At 34.7% G+C, this 23,203-nt stretch overlaps 1 protein-coding gene across 1 annotated transcript in view; it reads right to left on the reverse strand.

The window, feature by feature from the left end:
• Positions 1 to 12,267: 12,267 nt before the first annotated feature.
• Positions 12,268 to 23,203, reverse strand: part of TLL1 (tolloid like 1) — a 127,754-nt gene continuing 116,818 nt past the window's right edge. Inside the window, exons 17-21 of the mRNA XM_070948151.1 lie at positions 21,224 to 21,349; positions 20,590 to 20,717; positions 15,020 to 15,233; positions 14,329 to 14,579; positions 12,268 to 12,402 (exon numbers count right to left, since the gene is read on the reverse strand). Of these exons, the coding sequence (XP_070804252.1) occupies positions 12,268 to 12,402; positions 14,329 to 14,579; positions 15,020 to 15,233; positions 20,590 to 20,717; positions 21,224 to 21,349 (854 nt within the window). The remainder of the gene's footprint in view (positions 12,403 to 14,328; positions 14,580 to 15,019; positions 15,234 to 20,589; positions 20,718 to 21,223; positions 21,350 to 23,203) is intronic.

Raw genomic sequence — 23,203 nt, forward strand, 5'->3', positions numbered from 1 at the left:
TCAGCTGCAGCTATGCATGCACATGCGCCCCAGCTAGTGTTCGGGCCTCTGGTGCACATGCGGGCAATTCAGGGGACTCAGCCAGTCTTCAGAGCTCTCCTGTGCATGCATTTGCTAGAGTACTTGTGTGCAGCGCATGCATATGTAGATGGCGTTCGTGCACATGCATTACATGCATGAAAAGTGCATGCATGTGCAGATGGTGCAATTATGCACACCGTACATGCATAAGCCATGCAAAAGCTGTGTGCATACACAGATGCTGTGGTTGCGCATGCAGCACACGGGGAGGAGTTGCATGTTAGTGCGGATAGCATGCATGCACACGCGAAGTGCCCGAAGCGCATACCTGTTTGACACTTGGTGAGTAAACAGTTCACCACCACTGCCCTATACCATTTCAGACAAGTGGCTGTCCATTATTTTCTTAAAAGCCTCCAGTGATGGAGCATCCACAGCTTCTGAGGGCATGACCTTCCCCTGGTTAATTGTTCTCACTGTCAGGAAATTTCTCCTTAGTTCTAGGTTTCTTCTCTCCTTGATTAGTTTCCATCCATTGTTTCTTGTCTTGACTTCATATTAATAGACTAAAGTAAAACTAAATTATTAACATCAAATTGCAGGATTAAAACCCAGGAAAGTTCCATAAAATTACAATTAATAGTCTGCTATAGATACTAAGGTAGATAACTATAGATAAAAAACAAGGATGGATATAACTCATTCTACATGAAACAACTGCATGATGCCACGTGTCATCTTGGGGTGAAGCATCCTCTGAGAAAGGATGGAATAGAATTGCACCTGGACACTGTGAATAACTGGAACAGACTTAGATCCAAGAAAATAAGATTGTTATTTTTTCAGAACACCTTTGGTTCCAGGAAAGTTCTATCTTTACCCTTGTGGTGGGATATTCAACTGTTATCTCAACTGTCAACTTGACTGCTTGACAATTAGACAATGTTGTCTAGGTCTTGGACTGGTACCTAGAGGATATGGGGTGAGGTATTCTTAAGCTCAGTTTTAGCAAAATCATGCAGCTATGAGCATATGGACCATCTGGATCTGTGAACCTTTTCATCATTAGTTCTGAATGGGGTTGCACTGCTCCAGATGTGCACAGTTGGGTATGTAAATAACTAGTGCACAATTTGGGGGTCTTCCTGGACTTCCTGCTCTTGGTTGAAGAGCAAGCTGTGGCCAAGATTCATCTTGGCTGACAAATGCATCCATTCCTGAGAGGAAAGACCCTTCCTACAGTCATCTAAGCCTCAGTCACCATGTGTATTAACTACTGAAATGTGCTCTACATGGGTCTGTCCATCAACCTCAGTTGCAAATGGGTTGAACAACAAAGTGCTCTTCTTCAACTAAAGAAAGGAGATACACCTAACATCTTTAGGTCAAAAGGTGATGGGAAGGACAAAATAGGCATGGAGGAGCTGTAAGGCCTAAGGAAGCTCACAATCATAGCACAGAATGACAATTAAGGAATATTACGGTTTATGTGAAACAATTTTTCCAACACACTCAGCAATTTCCTTATGATATTGGGTATATCTTATATAATAGCAATATCAATAGCACTTAGACTTATATACTGCTTCATGGTGCTTTACCACCCTCTCTAAGTGGTTTACAGAGTTAGCATATTACCTCCAACAATCTGGGTCCTCATTTTACTGACCTTGGAAGGATGGAAGGCTGAGTCAATTTTTCACCACTCAGAATTGAACTCCTGGAGTGAGCAGTGAGTTAGCTGGCAGTACTGCCTTCTAACCACTGAGCCACCACTAAAATTGGCATAGGGAATGGGCATACTATATCTTCTATTTTCTTTTAATCTAATCATGTACTCTGTTGTCTGTAATACTACAGTATAAGTTCTTCAAGGAAATAAATTGACTAAAATTATCTCAATAGAAGTCAACATATTCCAGATATCTTCCAATAAACTCTTGATAGCTATATGAGTTGATAGTTTGGAATTTCAGAAGTTTTCTCAACAGTTCCAATCCCAAAAGCACCAGACTTAAACTCTTCTTCCTAAAGATAAACTAAAGAAAGGAATGTGTATTCAAGACAAATCAACAATTTTTGTTATGAAACATAGAAATGTATTTCTGCTGATTTGGAGAACATAGAAATGTATTTCTGCTGATTTGGAGAATTTGTAATTCTGCTGATTTGGAGAAAGACAAAAACAAAACCTGTGCAGAAAACATCCTTGCATAACATGTTGCAGTTTACATTGGATTTCCAGGATTGCATCCAGTGTTTTTCATTTGCCAAATAAGTGAAAACTACAGCAAATCGTCACTCTACACTTCCCAAAATTTGCTCCAGGACGTTCCTGAATACATTTATTCTCTGTCTAAGAATGTAAAAGAAATCTGTCACAATGTATTTTATATAGAAACAGTGAACTGGCAAAATGAATTCTGATAGCAGCAATAAACGGAGTTTGCTGCCATCCCTTGTTCACAGCTAAAAAGTTCATAAAGCATCCATTCAAAGAGTCTCATAAAATCCAGACTTTATTAAATTGTTATGTTATTTCACTGGACTACAGACATATTTTGTAATCAAATAAACCCCAAAATAGAAACAAATTTTGTAATGTAATCAAATAAACCATATACTGTAACTGTAATGAATTTTATAGTAGCATTTCTCTCTTTTTTTTATTTTTATTATTATTTTTAACATTTTATATTTTAAATTACTAACATTACAAACAACATATACAATATATAGTAGCATTTCTCTAGATTCTTATTTTACTTGGGGGGGTTAATTACAATGTGTTAGTTATTTTGCAAATAATTGCAATGAGTTAATAAATTTGCAAATGTCTTTGCAATTAGTTAATTAATAACTTGCATGTATATAGATGACATGAGTTTTCTTTTAAAATTTCTTTTAAAAGAACAAATGTGAGCAGGTTTTCAGTTTTGATATAATCAAAATAATCATTAATGGTAGTTCTCGGCTATCTGTATTCTGCTTTAAGGACTGTTTTTAATTATTATTATTTCAATTAAGAAGCAAATAAATAAGATACAATATTGTAAGTCACTCTTCCGCAACTGGGTGCTTTTTGGAAATGATAGACTACAGTTCCCATAATAGCTGACTGGGAATAATGGGAATCACAATCTAACACAGCTGAAAAGCACAAGTTTGGGAAAAACTAATATCATTATACAAATATGAAGCTTGCTGGAATGATTCCATTGCACCCCACTTCTCTCTATTTTTGTTTTCATTCAATATTTTCAGTATGGCTTACTTCTACACAGATGCACATAGCCTTTGAATTTGAATAGCATGATGTTTTGTAATGGATATTTGATCCTGAAGGTCTATAGGAAATTATTGTATGTGTGCTTTGTGATCAATAACTAAGTTCACAACTTCAACTTGATCTGGTACATTAACTTGTGTTCCTTGCTAACAAATTAGTATGAATTTCCTGTGACGTTTCCTTATCATTTGGTTGACAGAATAGCAAGAAGAGAAATACAGTGAAATGAGTAAATTCAGAAAAATATATGGTAATAAATTCAGAAATGTTTCCGTAACCCCTCTCATTGCTAAGAGTACAATTTTCAGATGTGTTTCGTTTACTTTGATGGTCCTTTTATCTCCCTTTATAGCAGACTCTTCATTTTATTGCTCCAAACATGCTCCAAACAATGAAAAGTTTGAAATATTTATTTTGGAAAGCGAATACAGAAAGAACAATTTGACATGGCCTATTGCGAAGCATGTCATAGGATATCTTTATGACAGGGAAGATACAAGCAGGAAGACTAATAAAATAAACTATAAAGGAAAAGTTAAGCTACATGTTGCTTGTAATATTGCATTGGGACTCTTGTCTCACCACTACCCTTACAAAATTAAGCTGATTCAGTTTCAGTTATATGAATTTAAGTACTGTATAAACTGCAGTTTGGGCCTAAGAAAATTGACTTCTTCATTGAGCATAGAGAAATCAAAAACAGGAAAGCAGTATTTTGAGAATAAATTATTGAGCTTCTTGGACATATTAGAATAATGGTCAGATTAGGTCAAAAAGAAATATTAACTCAACATTTTCACCAAGAATTGATATTATGGTCAGAGGACATGATAGGTAAAGGTTGAGGGTTCCCCTTGCACATATGTGCTAGTCGTTCTGGACTCTAGGGGGTGGTGCTCATCTCCGTTTCAAAGCTGAAGAGCCAGCGCTGTCCGAAGACATCTCCGTGGTCATGTGGCCGGCATGACTAGACGCCAAAGGTGCATGGAACGCTGTTACCTTCCCACCAAAGGTGGTCCCTATTTTTCTACTTGCATTTTTTTACGTGCTTTCGAACTGCTAGGTTGGCAGAAGCTGGGACAAGTAATGGGAGCTCACCCCGTTATGCAGCACTAGGGATTCAAACCGCTGAACTGTTGACCTTTCGATCAACAAGCGCAGCATCTTAGCCACTGAGCCACCGCATCCCCTCCAGAGGACATGAAATACCTTGTTAAAAAACTAAACACTCATTTCACCTATAGGAAGTGTAATACTTAGTATGTTTTTAGATAGAAGCTCAACATAAGTGTCTTGAACCTCTGTTTCAATAAGCTTGAAACAGATGCTATAAAGTCCTGTGCCACAATTCAATATAGGCACATCCAAGGCTTGACAAAATGCACTGGAATTAATTAAACTAAAATAATACTTCTCTGTCTGAATTGCAATACAGAAAATCAGTTTTGTTAAGGTAGCACAGACCTGCACAAAATATACCCAGTAATCCTACATCTTGTTGAATTCCCTAGTTCTCAGATTAAAGCAGAGGATTGCATTAGGAGATCATTCAGAATAACAGTGTTTGCTTTGTTTTAAAATCAGATAATAAATGCTAAAGAGCAGAGAAAACTATTTTTCTATGCATTTTTTTTTAAAGCCCTGTTCATTTCTCTACATAACATGGTGTTGATGGAGCTAATTTGACTGTTGTCTGATTCAGCAAAATATCTATTGTTTAACAATGGTCCTTGTATTTTCAGAGATGTATCTAATTGAGTAAAGTTGTCTTGATAACAGGGATCACTTCCTATCAAATAGTAGGGAGGAGAAAATGAATTTGAATTCAGAATACAGCTGGAAGGGGCCTTGGTCTTCTAATCTAGTCCAACCCCCTGCTTATTGATTTGTTAGCCAATTACAAATCTATCTGGTGGTGATGCTTTCTATTCCACATTTTTCTAGCTTACCAAGAAGTAAGTTGTGGTCTAGTTTGTCGAAAGCTTTACTGAATTCTAAGTATATTATGACCACAGCATTTCGCTGAACCACAAATTTAATCTTTTTGTCAAAGAATGAAATAAGATTCGTTTGGCATGATTTGTTTTTGATGAAGCAATGTTGGCTACTGGTTATAACTTTGTTTCATCATTTTCATCATTCTATTTTCTCATTCACGTCTCTATTTTTCTTTGCAAGATGCTTCAATTTACACAAAAATATACAGCAAGTTGTTCAAATTCTTTTTCAATTGTTTTGCATAGATATTTATTATACTGTAGAAAATAATACAGAGGTTAAAAGGTGCCACACAAATGAATTGTCACAGATGCTGACAATCTGTATATTTGGAACACAAATACCAAAAGCACCTGTTTCTGATATTTATACGAAAACCACATATATTGTTAATAATTCCAATAACCATTCAGGAAATTTGTATTAAAACGAATAGCACACAATGAGAAATGTTTCATTTAAAAAGAACATTGGGAAAATGTATGTGAAAATGTTGCCCTGACAACTATACATTGAAAACCATACATATTGATAATTGGGTACAAAAAAAAATCCTTATGTCTGAGAATGCTACAACAAATGAAAAGATGTTTTTACTATAGTAACGCCTAGGTAGTGTTAGATAGTATCTATGTTTGAAGGATGCCTAATAAAAATGTTAACTTATTTAAGTAAAAAGGAACAATTAGTATCTTTAGTGCTCGCTAGTCTTCTGTCAGCCGTTGAATTCATTTTTATTTTTAGTTTACCCAACATTGTTTATTAAAGCATTACCTACAGGGTCTATTGGTAGAGTAACTTTTTTAATTAAAGAAAAGAGATTATCCATGTTTATTGCTGACTGAAAGACTCTTAAACACTTTTTGCATAAAGATGAAAAAATGTGACATGGTTCTGATGATTAGATAGGACAGATTATAAAAGGAGATAAAGAAGATGTCATTTTAGACATGTGATATATATTTGTACTTATATCGGCAGTGAAGAATATTGGAAGCTACTTCTTTATACTTTTTAAAAAATTTTCCCTTGTTTTTCTTTTATTGCAGTTTTTTCCCCTTTTGGTTTTTTATTTGAATTATGTCTTTTTTTTCTTTCTTGTTATTAGTTTATTCTAGCCTTTATTTTCTTGTGTGAATGTTTTAATAAAAAATTATGTGTGTGTGTGTGTGTATACACATACATACATACATACATACATACATGTTTTTTCTTTTCTTTTTGTAAGCCTTTATGTGTATTTCTCTTTAGCCAGGTTCTTCCTACGTAAACCAAGATTTTTATGCAGCCCTAGTTCAGTGAAATCTTCCAATGTCTCCCAATTAGTCTCCCAATGGGCAGCAGGGTGCTTGTTGGCTGCCTGAAAAAAGCCTAGAAACTAGTGGATTGTGATTTCACTGAACTAGGGCTGCATAAAAATCTTGGTTTACGTAGGAAGAACCTGGCTAAAGAGAAATACATACATATATATACATATACATATACTTGTTTGCTTTCCTTTTCGTAGACTTTATGTATATTTCTCTTTAGCCAGGTTCTTCCTACGTAGGAAGAACCTGGCTAAAGAGAAATATATACACATACATACATACATACATACATACATACATACATACAATTTTTATATATGTGTGTGTGTGTGCATACCATGTTTTCCCAAAAATAAGACCCTGTCTTATATTTTTTTGAACCCTGAAATAAGTGCTTGGCCTTATTGCCATGTGCTCAAAAGGCCAATTGGGCATATATTATCAGGGGATGTCTTATTTTGGGGGAAACAGGGTATATATAATATAATATATGCAAAAAAAACAACAACCCTATAGTCGTGTGTCTCCATGGAAGTCAAAATCAGTAGGTGTTTAAAGTTAAGATTAAAGCTAGATCTGTTTGTAGATGTATGTTGTCATCATACACGTAGTCTTTGAATTACAACCATTAATTTAAGAGTACAGGTAGTCCTCTACCACAATTGAGCCCAAAATTTATGTTGCTAAGTGAGACATTTGTTAAGTGAATTTTGCTCCATTTTACGACTTCATTTTGCCACAATTGTTAAGTGAATCATTGCAGTTAGTAACCTGCTTGCTAAGTGAATCTGGTTTCTCCACTGACTTTGCTTGTCAGAAAGTCACAAAGGTTGATTATATGACTCTGGGACATTGCAGCCGTCATAAATATGAACCAGTTGCCAAGCATCCGAATTTTGATTACATGACCACAGGGATGCTGCAATGGTCATATGTGAAAATGGTCATAAGTCACTTTTTTCAGTGCTGTTGTAACTTTGAACGGTCACTAAATAAGCTGTTTTGAGTCAAGGACTACCTGTACCATCCCCCAGTGTCATGTGACACAATTTGGGTACTTGGCAACTGGCTTTCATTTATGAAAATTGCAGTCATGCAATCACAATTTGTGGCCTTCCCTGCCAGCTTCCAACAGTCAATTTCGGAAGCAAGTTACTTATTAACCGTGGGATTCACTTAATGGCCATGGTAAAAATGGTCATAAAATCAGTTCTCCTCACAGGATGGTTTGCTTAATTGCATCACTTAGCGACTGAAATTCTGGTTCCAATTGTGGTCATAACTCAAGAACTGTATACACAAAAGGAAAAGGGCTTCCATTATTCTGTGTTTTAATGAAGAAGTAATATGTTCAAAATACTGAACAGATACAATCAAAGAATTATGATAAAAGATATCTATACATGAAGGTGGCTCTATTTCACAGTAAATTTAGTAGTATGGCAGAGCTGAGATAATAAAAGGCCTTTTTGAATGCAGAACATTTATGATAAGTTTAATTACAATAATACCAAAGATACCACTCTTTTCTTAAGTGTGTGTGTGTGAGGAATAGACACTCAGTTGCATATATTAAAGATATTAGCAATCCAAATACTGTTATACATAGCAACAGATGGTATGGTTGTTAACATTCCTAATATCAGTATTTTTGTGGCTATTATTTAATATACAGTAGTGGCCAAAATTGTGGAAACCTTTTGGGAAAAGTGTATTTTTGAGGTTTGATGGCTAATAACACCACTTTTTATTTGGAGTTTCAAGATAATAATATTCCACTGGTGGAATGGCTTGGGAATAGCCCAGACCTTAACCCAAATGAAAATCTATGGAGCCGACTAAAGAAACTTGTTAGTCAGAAGCAACCCAGCAATAAAACCCAGTTAATAGAAGCAATCATTCAATCTTGGTTTCACATTATAACAGCTACAGAATTAAAAGATTTGGTTCACTCCATGGGAAGACGTTGTAAGGCCGTAATTCATGCTAAAGGTTACCAACTACTGTAAGTGTTAACTGACGTGATAAATTTTGTATATCTCGTTTTTTCTAGGGTGATAATTTTTGTATATCTCGTTTTTTCAATGTGTTTCTTCTTTATACTGTAACTGCTATTCTAATAGCCAATCCTTCATAAAAGTTATTGCATTACATTCTTGATTGAATTATCTTCCCATTGATATATAATTTTATGGTACTATTCCAAAAAATAGTGGTGTTATTAGCTAGTTTTAGAAAATAAACTTTTCCCAAAAGGTTTCCACAATTGTACAGGCCACTACTGTACAGGTGTCCCCAGAATGCAAAGTTCCTTCTTCAGTTAAAAATTATGATCAAAAAAGGAGCTTTCCTTTTCTTTCAAATTTCTTCTGCATTCAATTGTGAAACTTCCATTACTTCCAGAATATGCAGATAGGTTGCTACTGCATTATGATGGGCTGGAATGCAATCTTTACACTTTAAAGACTCTAAATATAACTGTCCTATTAACTATGTATTTTAATTTAAACCAAGAAAGACAGCATAAGTAAATAGAAAATAGTCAATACTCAGTAGTGATTCAGTTTTATACAGAATGGAGAGAATTAGATACCTTTTTATAATGTGTAGTTTGAAGGACTTTTATTCAATTTGGGTAATAATGCATTTTACATTTCGCAACAATTTTTTTTCCAAGCCTTTCAGCAATCACACACAAAATCTCACAATACAGAGTTCTTCGTAAACACTCTCAAGAAATGCACTGCCATGGCAACTCTAATGTAAACTTGTTAAATAAACTGGCACAATCCATGATACAAATATCCTACATTCAAAACTACAAAATTATTGCTAAGATGTGTTTGACTTTGGTAGACATCTACCTGAACATGCAGATTGGATTTCTCAAATCATAATCATATATCCAAATCAGCCAATGTAATTCTGATCTCAGAGCTCTGCCAAATGTTAAAGAAGTTTGTTGAAGCAAAAGTTATAAACAAAACTCTTACGTTGACGTAGTTTTTCTTGTGTATGCCCACTGTTATTCTTTCTAAACTTGCTTCTGCTTCAGTGCTGTTGGTGTTTGGGTATACGCAGTGGTGGGATTCAAATAATTTAACAACCGGTTCTCTGCCCTAATGAATTCTTCCAACAACCAGTTCACCAAACTGCTCAGAAAGTTAACAACCGGCTCTCCCGAAGTGGTGCGAATTGGCTGAATCCCACCACTGGGTATACATATACTCAAACATGTGTGCTTCAAGAACAGCATGGGTTTAGCCATATAGCAAAAACATACAGTGCTGTCTATACCACAAATGAGCATTGGAATAACAAATTGCTCTTGTCCCCATATACAGCCCTTGCTATTCTGTACTTATTAAAATATGCAGTAAAGCTCAACTTGACCATTGTTTCTTCAAGCTTCAATAGTCTGCTATTCCCAAGGGAAAACATTGGCTGTGTTTACATAACATGCTTGTATGTGATTAGCTTAAACATGGTTTACATCACTTGCTGAGTAATACAATGAATATCATGAATTTCAAGGGATACAGTGAATAATAAATTAACCATATAGCCTGGGTTTGAAAAATGCACTAAATTAAAATATGCTTATCTAGTTTTTGGTTATATGCATTATACAAACGCATCCATATTTCACCAATTTGTGATGAAATTAACATTTGTCAGCCAGCTCCTAAATAATATATTCTAAAGACTGTGTTAAGGTGTGTAGTATTTTTTTTGTCATTTGCTATTGAAACATCTGTTAAATAGAAGCAATGAGACCTACACATGCTTAGTTTTATTTTATTGTTTTTTTAAAAAAAAAATATTAATGCCAGTGTATTTATTCTGGTAAGGAAACAAAAACTAAACGAAGTAGCAACCAACATCGAATGATATCAAAATAGTTCTTTTAATGGAACATAAACATTTCATAGCTCTTGATTCTTTATTACAGTCATGTTTATGAAAGCTTTAAAGAAGTTGCTACACTCAGTTGAGATTGTGGTATAAATTGGCACATGAAGTACAATTTACCTGTCCATACATACACAACACTTCTCACTCTTACTCATTCATACTAACTTACATGATGCATATACATTGTGACTAAATCCATATATGGCCTAAAGCACATACAACAAAATTTCTAAAAATAACATATTCTACATTAGTAACAAGTCTGCTGCGCTGTATTTACAACTAATGATCTGGTACTGTGAATGGTAATTTGCTTAAGGATCATTTTTGTGAACACACATTTAAAATGTTCAAGTTGTTATCAACTATCAAATCAGATATATATCTACAAGAAGATCTGTATGATCATGTACAAATATTCTAAGGCAATTGTAGTTTGTTCCACAGGGTTTGTGCTGCCATCGTTATAATCCTTTTCTCATGTTTAGAAAGCTGTTCCTGTTAATATGCAACAAGGCATAATGACTCATTTCTGATCAGCAGATTATTGGCTCAAAAATCTAGTAACTTGGGATGTGGAAATTTCTTTTAAAGTTCATGGAATAGCACCATAGAAATAGTCTTTGCCACCACAAAAAGAAAAAAAAATCCTCTTTTTCAATTGCTTGGGAAACCTTTTTTTTTTTTTTGAAACAACTCTTTCCTTATTCCATATTGGCTTAAAATAATAATAAAATAATTAGTTCATCCATGCTCTATATAATCCCCCCTCCCAAGTTTCCCACAGTAGTAAACGTGGCAGGACTGAAGGCCTAATACAAAAGATGGCTTCCAAGCCTGACACAAACATTTCCAAGGGAATGCAGAGTAACAGTTCATTTTTCCCAGTGGAATGAAATTTATGATTGATGTGTTGGGTTATTCTGGTCCTGATTCCATCTGCTGATCACTGGGAAGAGGCTGGCAAAAGACCAATTCTGATTTGGTTCTTAGTCTTATGTAAGAGCTTAGCACACTACAGTACTTCAGCAATAATACACTTAATACCCTCAGTTACTGACAATATCCAAAGTCTGAATGTATTTATAGTGAACCATGAATGTAAAACGATCAGTTCTACTTTGTTATTGAACCAAAAACTGCCCAGAGATTTAATGATTTTGCAGATACAGTTTTCCAGGTTTTTATATGAGTATGTGGAGGGATAGAAAAAAGAATCAGGTTTTCTTCTCTTCTCATGACTTTTCTTTGTACATTTTAAATCTTGGATATGCCACCAATGCAATTAGGATAAGAAAAATAAAAATACAACATTTTCAAGTGCATGACCTGTGTAGCAGGTGAGTTTTTTCTCCTCTCCTGGATTCAAGTCACTTGTCAAAAAGTTACAGTCAGCAGGATCTTTTCCTATTGTTGAAGATGGAAACAACCCTGACGTTTGTCAAGCTGTGAACAAAGCTCTTATAGTCTCCTTGGACAGCATGCAATATCTTTTCAGCAGTTTGCAAAGACAACCATGAATGGAGACCGTATGTCGTCACAATGTCTGCTCCTCTACAGAGAGGAGTTTATCTAAGAGTGGGATGTTTCAGTTTTTCTTCTGTTTGAAATCATGGGCTAAAAAAAATCTTTGCTTTTTGTTAATATTGTCAGTATATATTTTTTTAAAGAATCCCTCCACCCCTTCAAACAGTCATTCTCTGTTTAATTTTGTGATTTAAGGGGTGTCTTGTGTTATTTTTGAGTGTGAACATTATCTTGATATTTTATACTTTTGTATCGTATATGAAAGCCTTTTTTGTTAATTGTATCATCTGTATGAAAATGGAGTAAAACAGAATCACCTGCTGAATAGATTTCTTCCGGGGGCTGTAGGAGGAAGAAGAACAGAGAGAAGTTTACACCAAAGCTATTCTAGAAACAACAATAAATTATTCAGACTGCAGCGATTACATATCTGAAATACAGTGTACCCAATCTTAATAAAATACATTATAATGGTTTGTGTTTCTTCTGCTATGGCCGGTGAACAAAATAGTGCTGTTTTTTAAAAAAAAATTAAATATTTTAAAGTTGGAATGACAGATGGACCCATATGCTGTACCATTTTTCTCCATTTTTATTTAAAGAAAAGCACTGCGAAATAAAAGTGGTACAAACTGACTAAAGCATTTCCTTCTTGTTATTCCCTTCCCCCCCCCCACACACTCAAAACTACCCAACTTAGACTCTGCATTTCTCCTGTTTTATGAACAAAGAAAACTGAAAAAAGAACAGAAGATTCTTCCTCCACTTTTCCATCTTCATCTTAAAGACAATTTGATTTAAATTTTCCTTGAACTAAAATCTGCCTTGAATTAGGAATAATTGTTGTGTTTCTCTTTGATGTTGTGCTTATGTATTCACTTTCTCCTTAGACAGAGAAAAACATTCTCTTTTAATAAATTTTCATTCAAAAATATCAACACAGAGGAATCTCCTTTCTTTTGGATCCTGAGCCATTTTAAAACAGGAATCCTGGTAGTTTAAATATTCTGTTCAATTAAATGCTGTGTTCGTTCATCTGCCAATGAATATTATTTTGGCAGGGTAAGAATTGCATTTGGCCTTTATATGTCAAGCTACATGCCAAAGGATTGGTGAAGCAAAAGGACATAACAGCAAGATAAAAATTGCTTTTATTTAAATTTAATTATGATTATATCTGCTTAATTAAATATAGAACTTTTACATATACTGCAAAAATCATTAAGAATTTGCCAGAAGGATGATCCCGAGATGTTACTGTGTTTGTCTAAAATTGCACTATATAAATTATAACTCTTCTATATTCCGTTGCTGGATTGTAAATAAATTGGTACACAATGTCATCTTTAATGGTTGTATTCAGTAAAACAATCCTTTTGCTTGAAAAGTTCTGAAGAAATTATCCAACAGTTTTTCACAATGAATTAATTTCACTGTTCATTAAATAACCTAAGATATATAAATATAGGCAGCTTAAGAAATTGACTCAGTCTTGCTAGCTAAATTAGATATTCGATTAGATTAGCGGTATTTTTACATGGCCTGAAGTTGTATACGCCTTTGTTATTGTAATCACTTGGTTTAGAGATGAGAATGTTCCATTTTGAGAATTAAATTATTTTTTGTCACAAGTTAAAGGTGAAGTGGAAACATGGAAATACTATTTGGAAAACCTTTATAGTCAATCTGACAGGAAAATTTCAATTTTTCTTCAGGACTAACCCACCCCTCCAAAAATGGTATGAAAGATTCTATATTAAATGAAAAAGGTAGCTGCCTCAATTGCTGTTTTCTGTTTTCAGACAGCACCTCTGAAATCATTTTAAAAAATAATAGAATGTCTAAAATTCTTATTCTTCTATACACTTTTATGTATTGTTTCTATCTACCTGCCTCTCAGTAACAATTTTTGTTTTTTTGCCAAAAACAAAAATTATCTTATTCTCTTAGCTTTAAGAAACAAATACTTTCACTGCAAAAAAACTAAATTACCGATACAATCCAATAAGTTACTTTAACACAATTTTTCTGAGCACAAGTTTGCAGGAGTTTAATTCCCCCCCCCCTCCCCATAAACAGTAATCCTTCCACTGCACTGAAGCTTTCTTTAAACTCAGAGAGATTTTGGTTGTAACAAACTGGACATGAAAGTCTGCTAAAGAAAAATGGAAAACAGCAGAAAGATGCTAGTGCATAGATATCTCTATGGCACATCTACATATGCTGTTCTGATTTTTTATGAAGAAATTTGATAATTGCAAAACCTACCCCTGATCCACAAAACCGGCCAATCCTCAGAGCCGATGTATCATGACCATCGAAGACTTCTAAGTAGTCATAGCCACAGTCTGCTTCTTCTTCTACTTCAAATGTCTGAAAAATTAACTCTATTCGATAGCCATGGTCTGACACCAGCAACCACTCGCAATCTGCTTGAACTGGATAATTATTATCTCCAAACTGAGCATGAGAATAAAGGTCTCTCATCTTGCTTTCAGCTTTCAGGCGACCACCACACTCTGTGGGAAAGATGGGGGAAAGAAAAGATTTGTGCCTTAGTTCTAGTTTTGAAAGGGATCAGATTTATTTTTCTACCACGACTGAGAAGCACCAAGAACAAACGAAAAACCACTAGATGTCAGTATAAACAAAGAAATAGACATCACAAGACATTATTTGATTCCAGCAGGACAAAACTTTAATTGCTGGCAGAAACTTTTTTTTTTTCATGAAAGAATTTTGATCACCAAGATTTATAGTTCAGCTTGATTTAAAATATATAAAACATTATGATTTGGTTTTCCAAGAAATAACAAAATGGATTATTAAACTGTATTCTGTGCATTTAGTATACGTATATAAAATATATCCTGTTTTCTGCACAAGGAACCTGATTAAACTTTCACCACAATGATGTTAAACAGATATCCATTGAAGTTAGTAAAAATTATTTTCACACCTGTTGAATGGGTTGCTTGGAAGCCTTTTCTTTGAACTGATGCATCAGAGACAAATCGGAGAAACATTTTATTTCCTGTGGCAATAAGAGGATCTGGTATCTTATTTCCACATAAACGCCCCAGAATTGGGGATTTTTCATTTTCTCCATCAAATACCTCCAGATGGTCATAAGCACATTCCTGATGTTGTTCAATTTCAAACTCAATAAATACCTGGAAAAAAATAGCAAAATATTAATCCAGAATTTAAGTGTATCCCAATGACAATTATACATACTGATCAGAATCATTCTAAATATTAAATTAAATATTAGAAGGTGATATTGGAAGAAGCAAACAATGAAATAATAAAGGTCTAATTTAGCCCAAATATAGATATATTTATGAGAACTTTGGATATTTATTACAAGTTCTTTTGCATTGGATCTAATTGTGCTCTTTATAGCTTTCTCAGTTTGCAATCATCATTTGCATTAAAAATACCAAGGTATTTATTCCTATCATCTATCCATGATAAAAATAAGAAAATCTAGATTTTGTCTAATACTTGTTGATTTTTTTCAACTTTATAAGATGGTTTCGTGCTTTTCAGATAACTAGAAAGAAAGCTAAAGGAAAATTTTGGAACATGTTATAAAACTAATTTTAAAACTATATTTTAGAGCTTTTAAAAATGAATTCATTAAATAACCACAACTAAAATTAAAAGGAAAAATATTTTGGTACTTTGGCTGATTTTTTTAAAAAAAGAAGGAAATTTTCATAAACCTAAACATTCAAAGATTTCTTTTCTTTTCATTCCTGTATATTATTATTTTTTGTTCAATGTAAGTAATTTTCAAGCTTCCTTCAGCAGTTAATTAATGTGTGGTTAATAGAATTCCTTCTGATTTTCCTCTGTTGGCATGAAAAGTTTGTGATGATGAACATAGTTATAACTTGAACTAGACAGAAACAGCTCTTCAAAATTCTTGAACTAAATCTTAAGCACAGAAGTTGGGTGAATATTATTTCTGAATTACTCTTCAATACTAGAGCTAGAAGACATACTCAGTGATGTATGACATCGTTAATAAAAACCCCAATAGGTGGAGTTCCTTTATAATGTCTTCCTGTAGGATTTAATTAAGTGTAGGGATCCACAGAGACCCGACCTCTGGAGAGATGACTGTACAATGAAAAACAGAATATACACCCCTTAGACTCTCATTACTAAATAAATACAAACACATAGCATTTGACTCATGCTCCTTGTCTACAAAATTATATTCTCCTTTGGTAAAATTTCAGCATCAAATTATTTTTCACCAACCTGAATATAAATCATTTGGAAAAAATATTCCTCAGCACTTCATTATCTACAATGCTCCATTGCAGCCCAAACTTACTTACTTACTTACTTACTTACTTATTTATTTATTTATTTATTTATTTATTTATTTATTTATTTATTTATTTATTTATTTATTTATTTATTTATTTATTTATTTATTTATTTATTTATTTATTTATTTATTTATTTATTTATTTATTTTTATATGCTGCCCTTCTCCGGAGACTCAGGGCGGTTTACAATGTGTTAAGCAATAGCCTTCATACTTTTGTATATTTTATACAAAGTCAGCTTATTGCCCCTACAAACCGGGTCCTCATTTTACCCACCTTAGAAAGGATGGAAGGCTGAGTCAACCTTGAGCCTGGTAAGAATTGAACTCGCAGTAATTGCAGGCAGCTGGATGTTAAATGCTGCCTTAGTAGGAGGCATTAGCCTCCTACGCCACTCAGGCTCCTAAACTTTATGCAAAGTTCATGCTCTTTTAAGGATATTAATCACATTCTGTTAGTTGTAACTTCCCTATAAGACCTCTTTCTTGAACATGGGAATCAGTGGCTCTAATATAAGTTAAAAGTTATTGTCATATGGGTTTTTTCATTTAAAATCCAAAGAAAATTCAGTAAAACTTTTAGGGTAGGTGTCTCCCATGTTGAGAGTTTAGCTGGATTATCGGAAACACAGAATTGAATTAAAGTGGATTAAAATAGGCATTTTTCTCTGAAAGCAGAAAAAATGTTATCTGAAGTTTGGAATTCAGGAAAAGTCAGTTGGGTTGGAGAACAGTAAACCAGAATACAGAGATTTTATTTAAAAAATGTTATCCCTAATGTAATAGCATTTTTATATTTGGTATAAACATAAAATAGTATTCTAAATTTGCATAGGATTTCCACTGTTTATTATTTATAAAAAGTTATCAATACAAGTATTAAAAAAGAGAAATATCCATCTTTTCTGGTAGACACATGGCTTAAATATAGATTAAATGAAGTTAACATCCTTGCAGCTTTATCTCTTAAGTTTTATTAAAACATTAAATAGGAATAAGAGCAGCAGAAGAACCTTCTAGCAAATAAAATTAACATGCTAAGTCTATTTAAAAGGAATAAAATTCAACAAGAATCAAATACAGAGCAAAGAGATCTGTTAAAATGTCTTGGACAATAAGGCTGTTCTAATCTGCAGACTCCCTGATGGAAGTCAGCCAAAGTACAATGTGTTGCCACTTTATATTAACAGCTGTCCTTGAGAAATTTCATATCGCTCAAGTGTTGACATTTTGGCAGTAAAATGGAAATAATCAGAACAAGCACAAGTACTGCAAGCTGAAACAGAGATACTTTCTCTTGGCGTACTACATTAAGAAAGATCAGACATTCTTATTAATAGAAAGAAGCTGCAGATAACATATTAACAGCTGAAATATTATCCCAAATGCCACTCATAAATTTTGTTCGCTATTACTGTACAACTTTCAAAAGGCAAATCATTATGCTATTTCACATCTACTTCACTTCTATTAAAAAGAGAACTAGATCTATTCAACCTGCAGGCCATAATTAATTGATGTCCCCTTTGTATAACAGAAATATAACTAAGTATGACTAAAGGGATTTTTCCAATGAAAGACTGCTAATGCTATCAGTTGAAAGCATTACATGGCTATATTATTTTCCCTTTTTAGCAATTTTTATTAGGCTCAGAGGAAAGATGGATGAAATGATAGGTGGGGGGGTAGGAGCAGTGGTGAAATCCTCCACGGATCGCCACTGATTTGCTGCCCGCGTGGCGCGCACCAAACATGCGCCGCATGTGGAAAAAGACCACTTCACTAGGTAAGTTGACAGCTGATCATAGGAAATACCGGTCCAGACGAACCGGTAACTTTTTTATTTTACTACCGGTTCACTTGAACCGGACTGAACTGGTAGCATTTCACCTCTGGGTAGGAGAACAAGTTAATACTTAGATTGTTTAGAGCTCATAAAATTGTAAAGATGGCAGAATGGCTGCATAGTGAACAGACTCATCTGGAAGAATTCATAGTCAGCATGAAACCCATTGTGTTTTACAGAAAAGCTGTTAGTTTTACTTTAAAATTGTATGTATGTATGTCTCGGCATATATCACACTGGCCACATGACCACAGAAATGTCTTTGTACAATGCTGGCTTCCTCGGCTAAGAAACGGAGATGAGCACTGATCCCTACAGATACACACAACTAAACAGGGGAAACCTTTACCTTTACCTTTACGCACAAAAGGAAGCTTGTTTTAATGGGGTATGAGGAGCGGCTTACCATCAGTTTGAAATGATGCAACATGCACAATATGAAAGTCAGTTTGATGCAGGAGTGGGATTCAGCCATTTCGGACTGGTTCAGGTAAACCGGATACTAATTTTACATGTGGTTCACTGAACCAGTACTTGCAAGGCCCCGCCCACCCCGCACCTCCCAAGAGTCTCCATGCGGCCCGTTTTGGATGCCATTGTTTTTTCCCCCAAAAACAATGGAAAGTCTGTATGTGAGATTGTTCTATGAACCCACAATTCTACACACACTGCCTCTCCTCATACCCTTGAATTGTAATTCATTATAAACACAGTCAGCAAATGACATTTTTGCAAGACCATCCAAAGATTAACCACTCAGCTTCCAGAATTCTTACAATGGAGGCAATGGTGGGTTGCTCCCAGTTCGGGCCGGTTCTGGTGAGCCGGTAGTGGTGATGATGTGATGTCACCGAACCGGTTCTCTTTGACTGGGAGCTGGGCCCTCCTGCCCACCCCCGCGTTATACCTATCTTTATTCGTCGTTTTTTAGCCCAGCTGATAGGTGCGGCAGAGTGGATTAGAAACCTAATGTGCTTGTGGCGATCGCGCGCAAAGTGCATGCACGAAGAGAACCTGTGTAACACCAGTTGGAACCCACCACTGAATGGAGGCCAAGAGCCTTCAAGCCAGGTGCCTCTACTATTGCTGCCCCCTTTCTGCTATTAATATAATGCTAGACAAAAATCCACAAAACATTTGTAGAGGTCAGAGAATCTGCTAGTCCCAGGTTGTCTGAGTGGATTCAGCAACTGCTATCATCTTATGAGGAATCAAAGAGAATGGGGCATTCCTTTTCCTCAGGCAGCACAAGCAGATAATCTTACAGACAGATTAGTGGCTATAAATGATGGATAAGCAACACTGCAAACTCAGGAAACAGAGTACAAAGTGACTTTAGAATAAATGATGCTATTTTTTGATGCATTGAGAATATAGCTGATTCTGGAGTTATTTAAATGAAGTGAGGTAACTTGTCACTAAATTGACAGTGAGAAAAAAAAATACTTCCCGACTAAATGAATTCAAGGCTGTGAAAAAAACTCTAATTAAGGTAGTGAAAATGTCAAACACTCTGTTCTTTTAATGCAAATCCAGAACAAATTGTCAACTTTTACACATGTCCAGTATTTGCCATATGATGATAGGATTATTTTTGGCCTCATAAATGGCTCTTCAGCCACACTCAATAAATGAAGTCATTTCAACATCACTTGGGAAATGAGAAATAGATATTTTTTACTGAATTCCCACTTGTATTTTTAAATCTTTTAAAATAAAATCATACAGCTACTAAGCATTACATTATAATGTGCTAAATACCACATGTCTCTGTGCATATTTTACTTCTACTACAGAAGTCTCTAATCTTTTTGGACACTTACACGCTTAGAATCATGACAGCATGTTGCGGGGAGGGGAACTTCTCCAATCACAATATGGTTGCATAGCCAGTTGGAAAATTAAGAATTCACATGGGGATGGGGTCTGGATGGTGGGAGATCTGCTGCAATATCTATACCATGGATACAATGTTGGAGTCAAGCACTGTTCATAGATCTGTTTTTGAAGGGCAAAAAGCGATTCAGAGAATACGTGGACATACACATAGCACAGGGTCAAGAATACTTCAAAGCAACTGCATCTTTTCTTGGCTTTCACATTTGCTCTCTGCTTATGAGGTACTCCTGACAGCTGTTATATGTGTGCCCATGCAAGCTGCAAATCACTTTTTTTTCTTTTGGAATATGAATATGAGTGTTGGCACTTATCAGAGATCTCTAATCTAACATTCGTACTGACAAAACAATATTTTAAAAATCTGTCGATTCAAGTTTTACTTCATTTGATTCAAATTAAACTTTTGATAGATTTGTAACTAATATTAACTACTACTTACTATTTTGACCCTGTGACCAGGTGTGGCACTTATTTCCCAGCTGCATTCCTTTCTGCTTGGGTACTTATCAGGCCAGTTAGGGCTTGTGATAATTCCATTTGGGCTGTGGATTTTCTGTTCGCATTCAGCTGCATTAATGATGGATAGAGAGCATCAATGAATTGAGTGAAAATACATGATATCACACAGCTAGATAACCCAGATATTAATTCTCTGCTTTATGAAAAAAGGATACATTTGTTAGAAACTAATATGTTGTAATAATTCAATCTTAACTATCAACATTTACAATTAGCAAACTCATTACTGAGAACAATGTGCAATAATCCATAATACTAATTTGGGGAGTTGTGCAAAGATCTTCATCCTCTTGAATATTTGGTGCGGCTGTTTAATGGCCTTCCCATTCATTCACTTGTACATTCATCTGCATGCACAGAAGATGCTTCCACTGACTTTGAGGTATCATGGTCATACAATATCTGAATATTTTGTGTAGCCTATTACGTAACACTTTTTAATGAAATAACATACAATCTTCAAACAGGTGCAAAGATAAGGATACCTGCATAAGATAAAATGCACTCAAGCAACTTCTTTTAAAAAAAAACTTGTCTGGCATACTACTTCTTACCTTCCTTGCAGTCATGCTTGTTTTCATGAAGAACAAATCCATTCCGACATTGGCATACATAGCTTCCAAAAGTGTTAATGCATTCATGCTGGCAGCCACCATTGTCCTTTGAGCATTCATCTTTATCTATAAAACATACAACACATTTATTCTACAAAGAGAATTTACCTCTGTATTTCATAAAAAAAGAAACTTAATGGATTAGTTAGGTTTAAGTCCCTGTGGAAAACTTTCTCCTTAAAGTATAGAAAAAAGAGCCACGCATAATAACGATGCAACAAGGAATGATATACTACTTAGGGTTTCCTTGATTTGATTGTGCTATAATATTATAATTATGTATCATAGGTTAAAAAAAAGGAAAGCATTGTAATCTGTTCTGTTTTTCTAAACTTCTCTACTAAACCTGTGCTGCAGTTTCTAACCTATCTGTGTCCCAAAGGTGCTTTTTTCAAGAGGTAACTCGACCTTCTTGTTTTAATTTGGAGACATTTCGCTTCTCATCCAAGAAGCTTTTTCAGCTCTGACTGGATGGTGGGGAATGGAAGGATTTATATTCCTTCCAGATAGCTCGTCATTTGCATTCTTTTAGAGTCATTGAGGTGACTTGGGAGTTTGTTTGTGCCCTTAGAGGTACAAATGGGTATGGAACCTTCTTGGAACTGCTGAAAGGATTGTGTTGTGGAGCTGTGCATTCTGCAGGATATTTTCTGCCCTGTGTCCCTTCACTGTTGAACACAGGTGCAGGCTGTTGGGGATAAGTCTGTGTTGTCTGCATCTCAAACTGAAGCGCAAATGGTTCCTGCAGTCTGCAATTTTTCTGGAAATTTCATATTTCCTTACCATTTGAAAGATGTTTATCCCAAAATACATAGCTAAATGCCTGTGGAGATTCTCAGTCATCCAGGTCATCATTGTTCCAATGCTTTTTTCTTTTCTTTTTTTTTTTTTAAATTTTTTATTGTAAACAAACATACACATATAGACATAGACGTTAAAACAAACTAGACATAAACTAACTATACAATGAAATCAAGTCATATAACTTGCACTTTGAAAGTAGAGTTACTTCGGTAATTATATATCAATATATCTATATATATTATCTTTCATCTTGTATCAATGTTTATATAACGATAATTCCTTTTATTTGCTTATTTTTGTGTCCTTGGGTGGTATTCTCTTTTTTCGTGTCTTTTTTATCTAACCATTTGTACCATTCTTGCCAAATTAAGTAAAAGTCTGTATCTTCTTTTCCTTGTATTTCTTTGGTCAATTTATCCATTTCTGCACATTCCATAATTTTTTGTATTATTTTTTCTTCTGGTGGCGTGTTTTCCAATTTCCACATTTGTGCGAAGACGATTCTAGCTGCGGTTAAGATGTGTATTATCAAGTATTGTGTCTCTTTTTTATAGTCCTTTGTCAATATACCTAGTAGGTAGGTTTCCGGTCTGAGGGGTACTTTTTGGGCGGTAATTTCTTCCAGCTGACTTTGAATTGTTTTCCAAAATTTTTTGACTTTGGGGCATGACCACCACATGTGGTAGTAGGTCCCCTTCTGTATTTTACACTTCCAACAGTTCTGATTAGTATTGGGAAACATCCTTGCCAACCGTGCAGGGGGGAGATGCCACCTATAAAACATCTTGTATGTATTTTCTTTGTAGGGCACGGACATTGTCAGCTTAGTATTTACTTTCCATATTTTTTCCCAATTCTCTAGGTTAATATTATATCCAAAATTTTTAGCCCAAATAATCATATTTTCCTTCACCACTTCTTCTTCCAATTTGTATTTTAATAGATAATTATATATTTTAGTTATTAATTTATCATCTGATTGCATTATAATTTTATCTAATTCATTTCTTTCTTTTTGGATTCCAAATTTTTCCATATCACTTTTATATCTTGATTTTATCTGTAAATATAAAAATCTGTTGGGGATAAGTCTGTGTTGTCTGCATCTCAAACTGA

Source organism: Pituophis catenifer, unplaced genomic scaffold (genome assembly GCF_029215685.1).
Source record: "Pituophis catenifer annectens isolate HBS135680 unplaced genomic scaffold, rPitCat1.0.hap2 SCAF_8, whole genome shotgun sequence".
NCBI classification, from domain to species: domain Eukaryota; kingdom Metazoa; phylum Chordata; class Lepidosauria; order Squamata; family Colubridae; genus Pituophis; species Pituophis catenifer.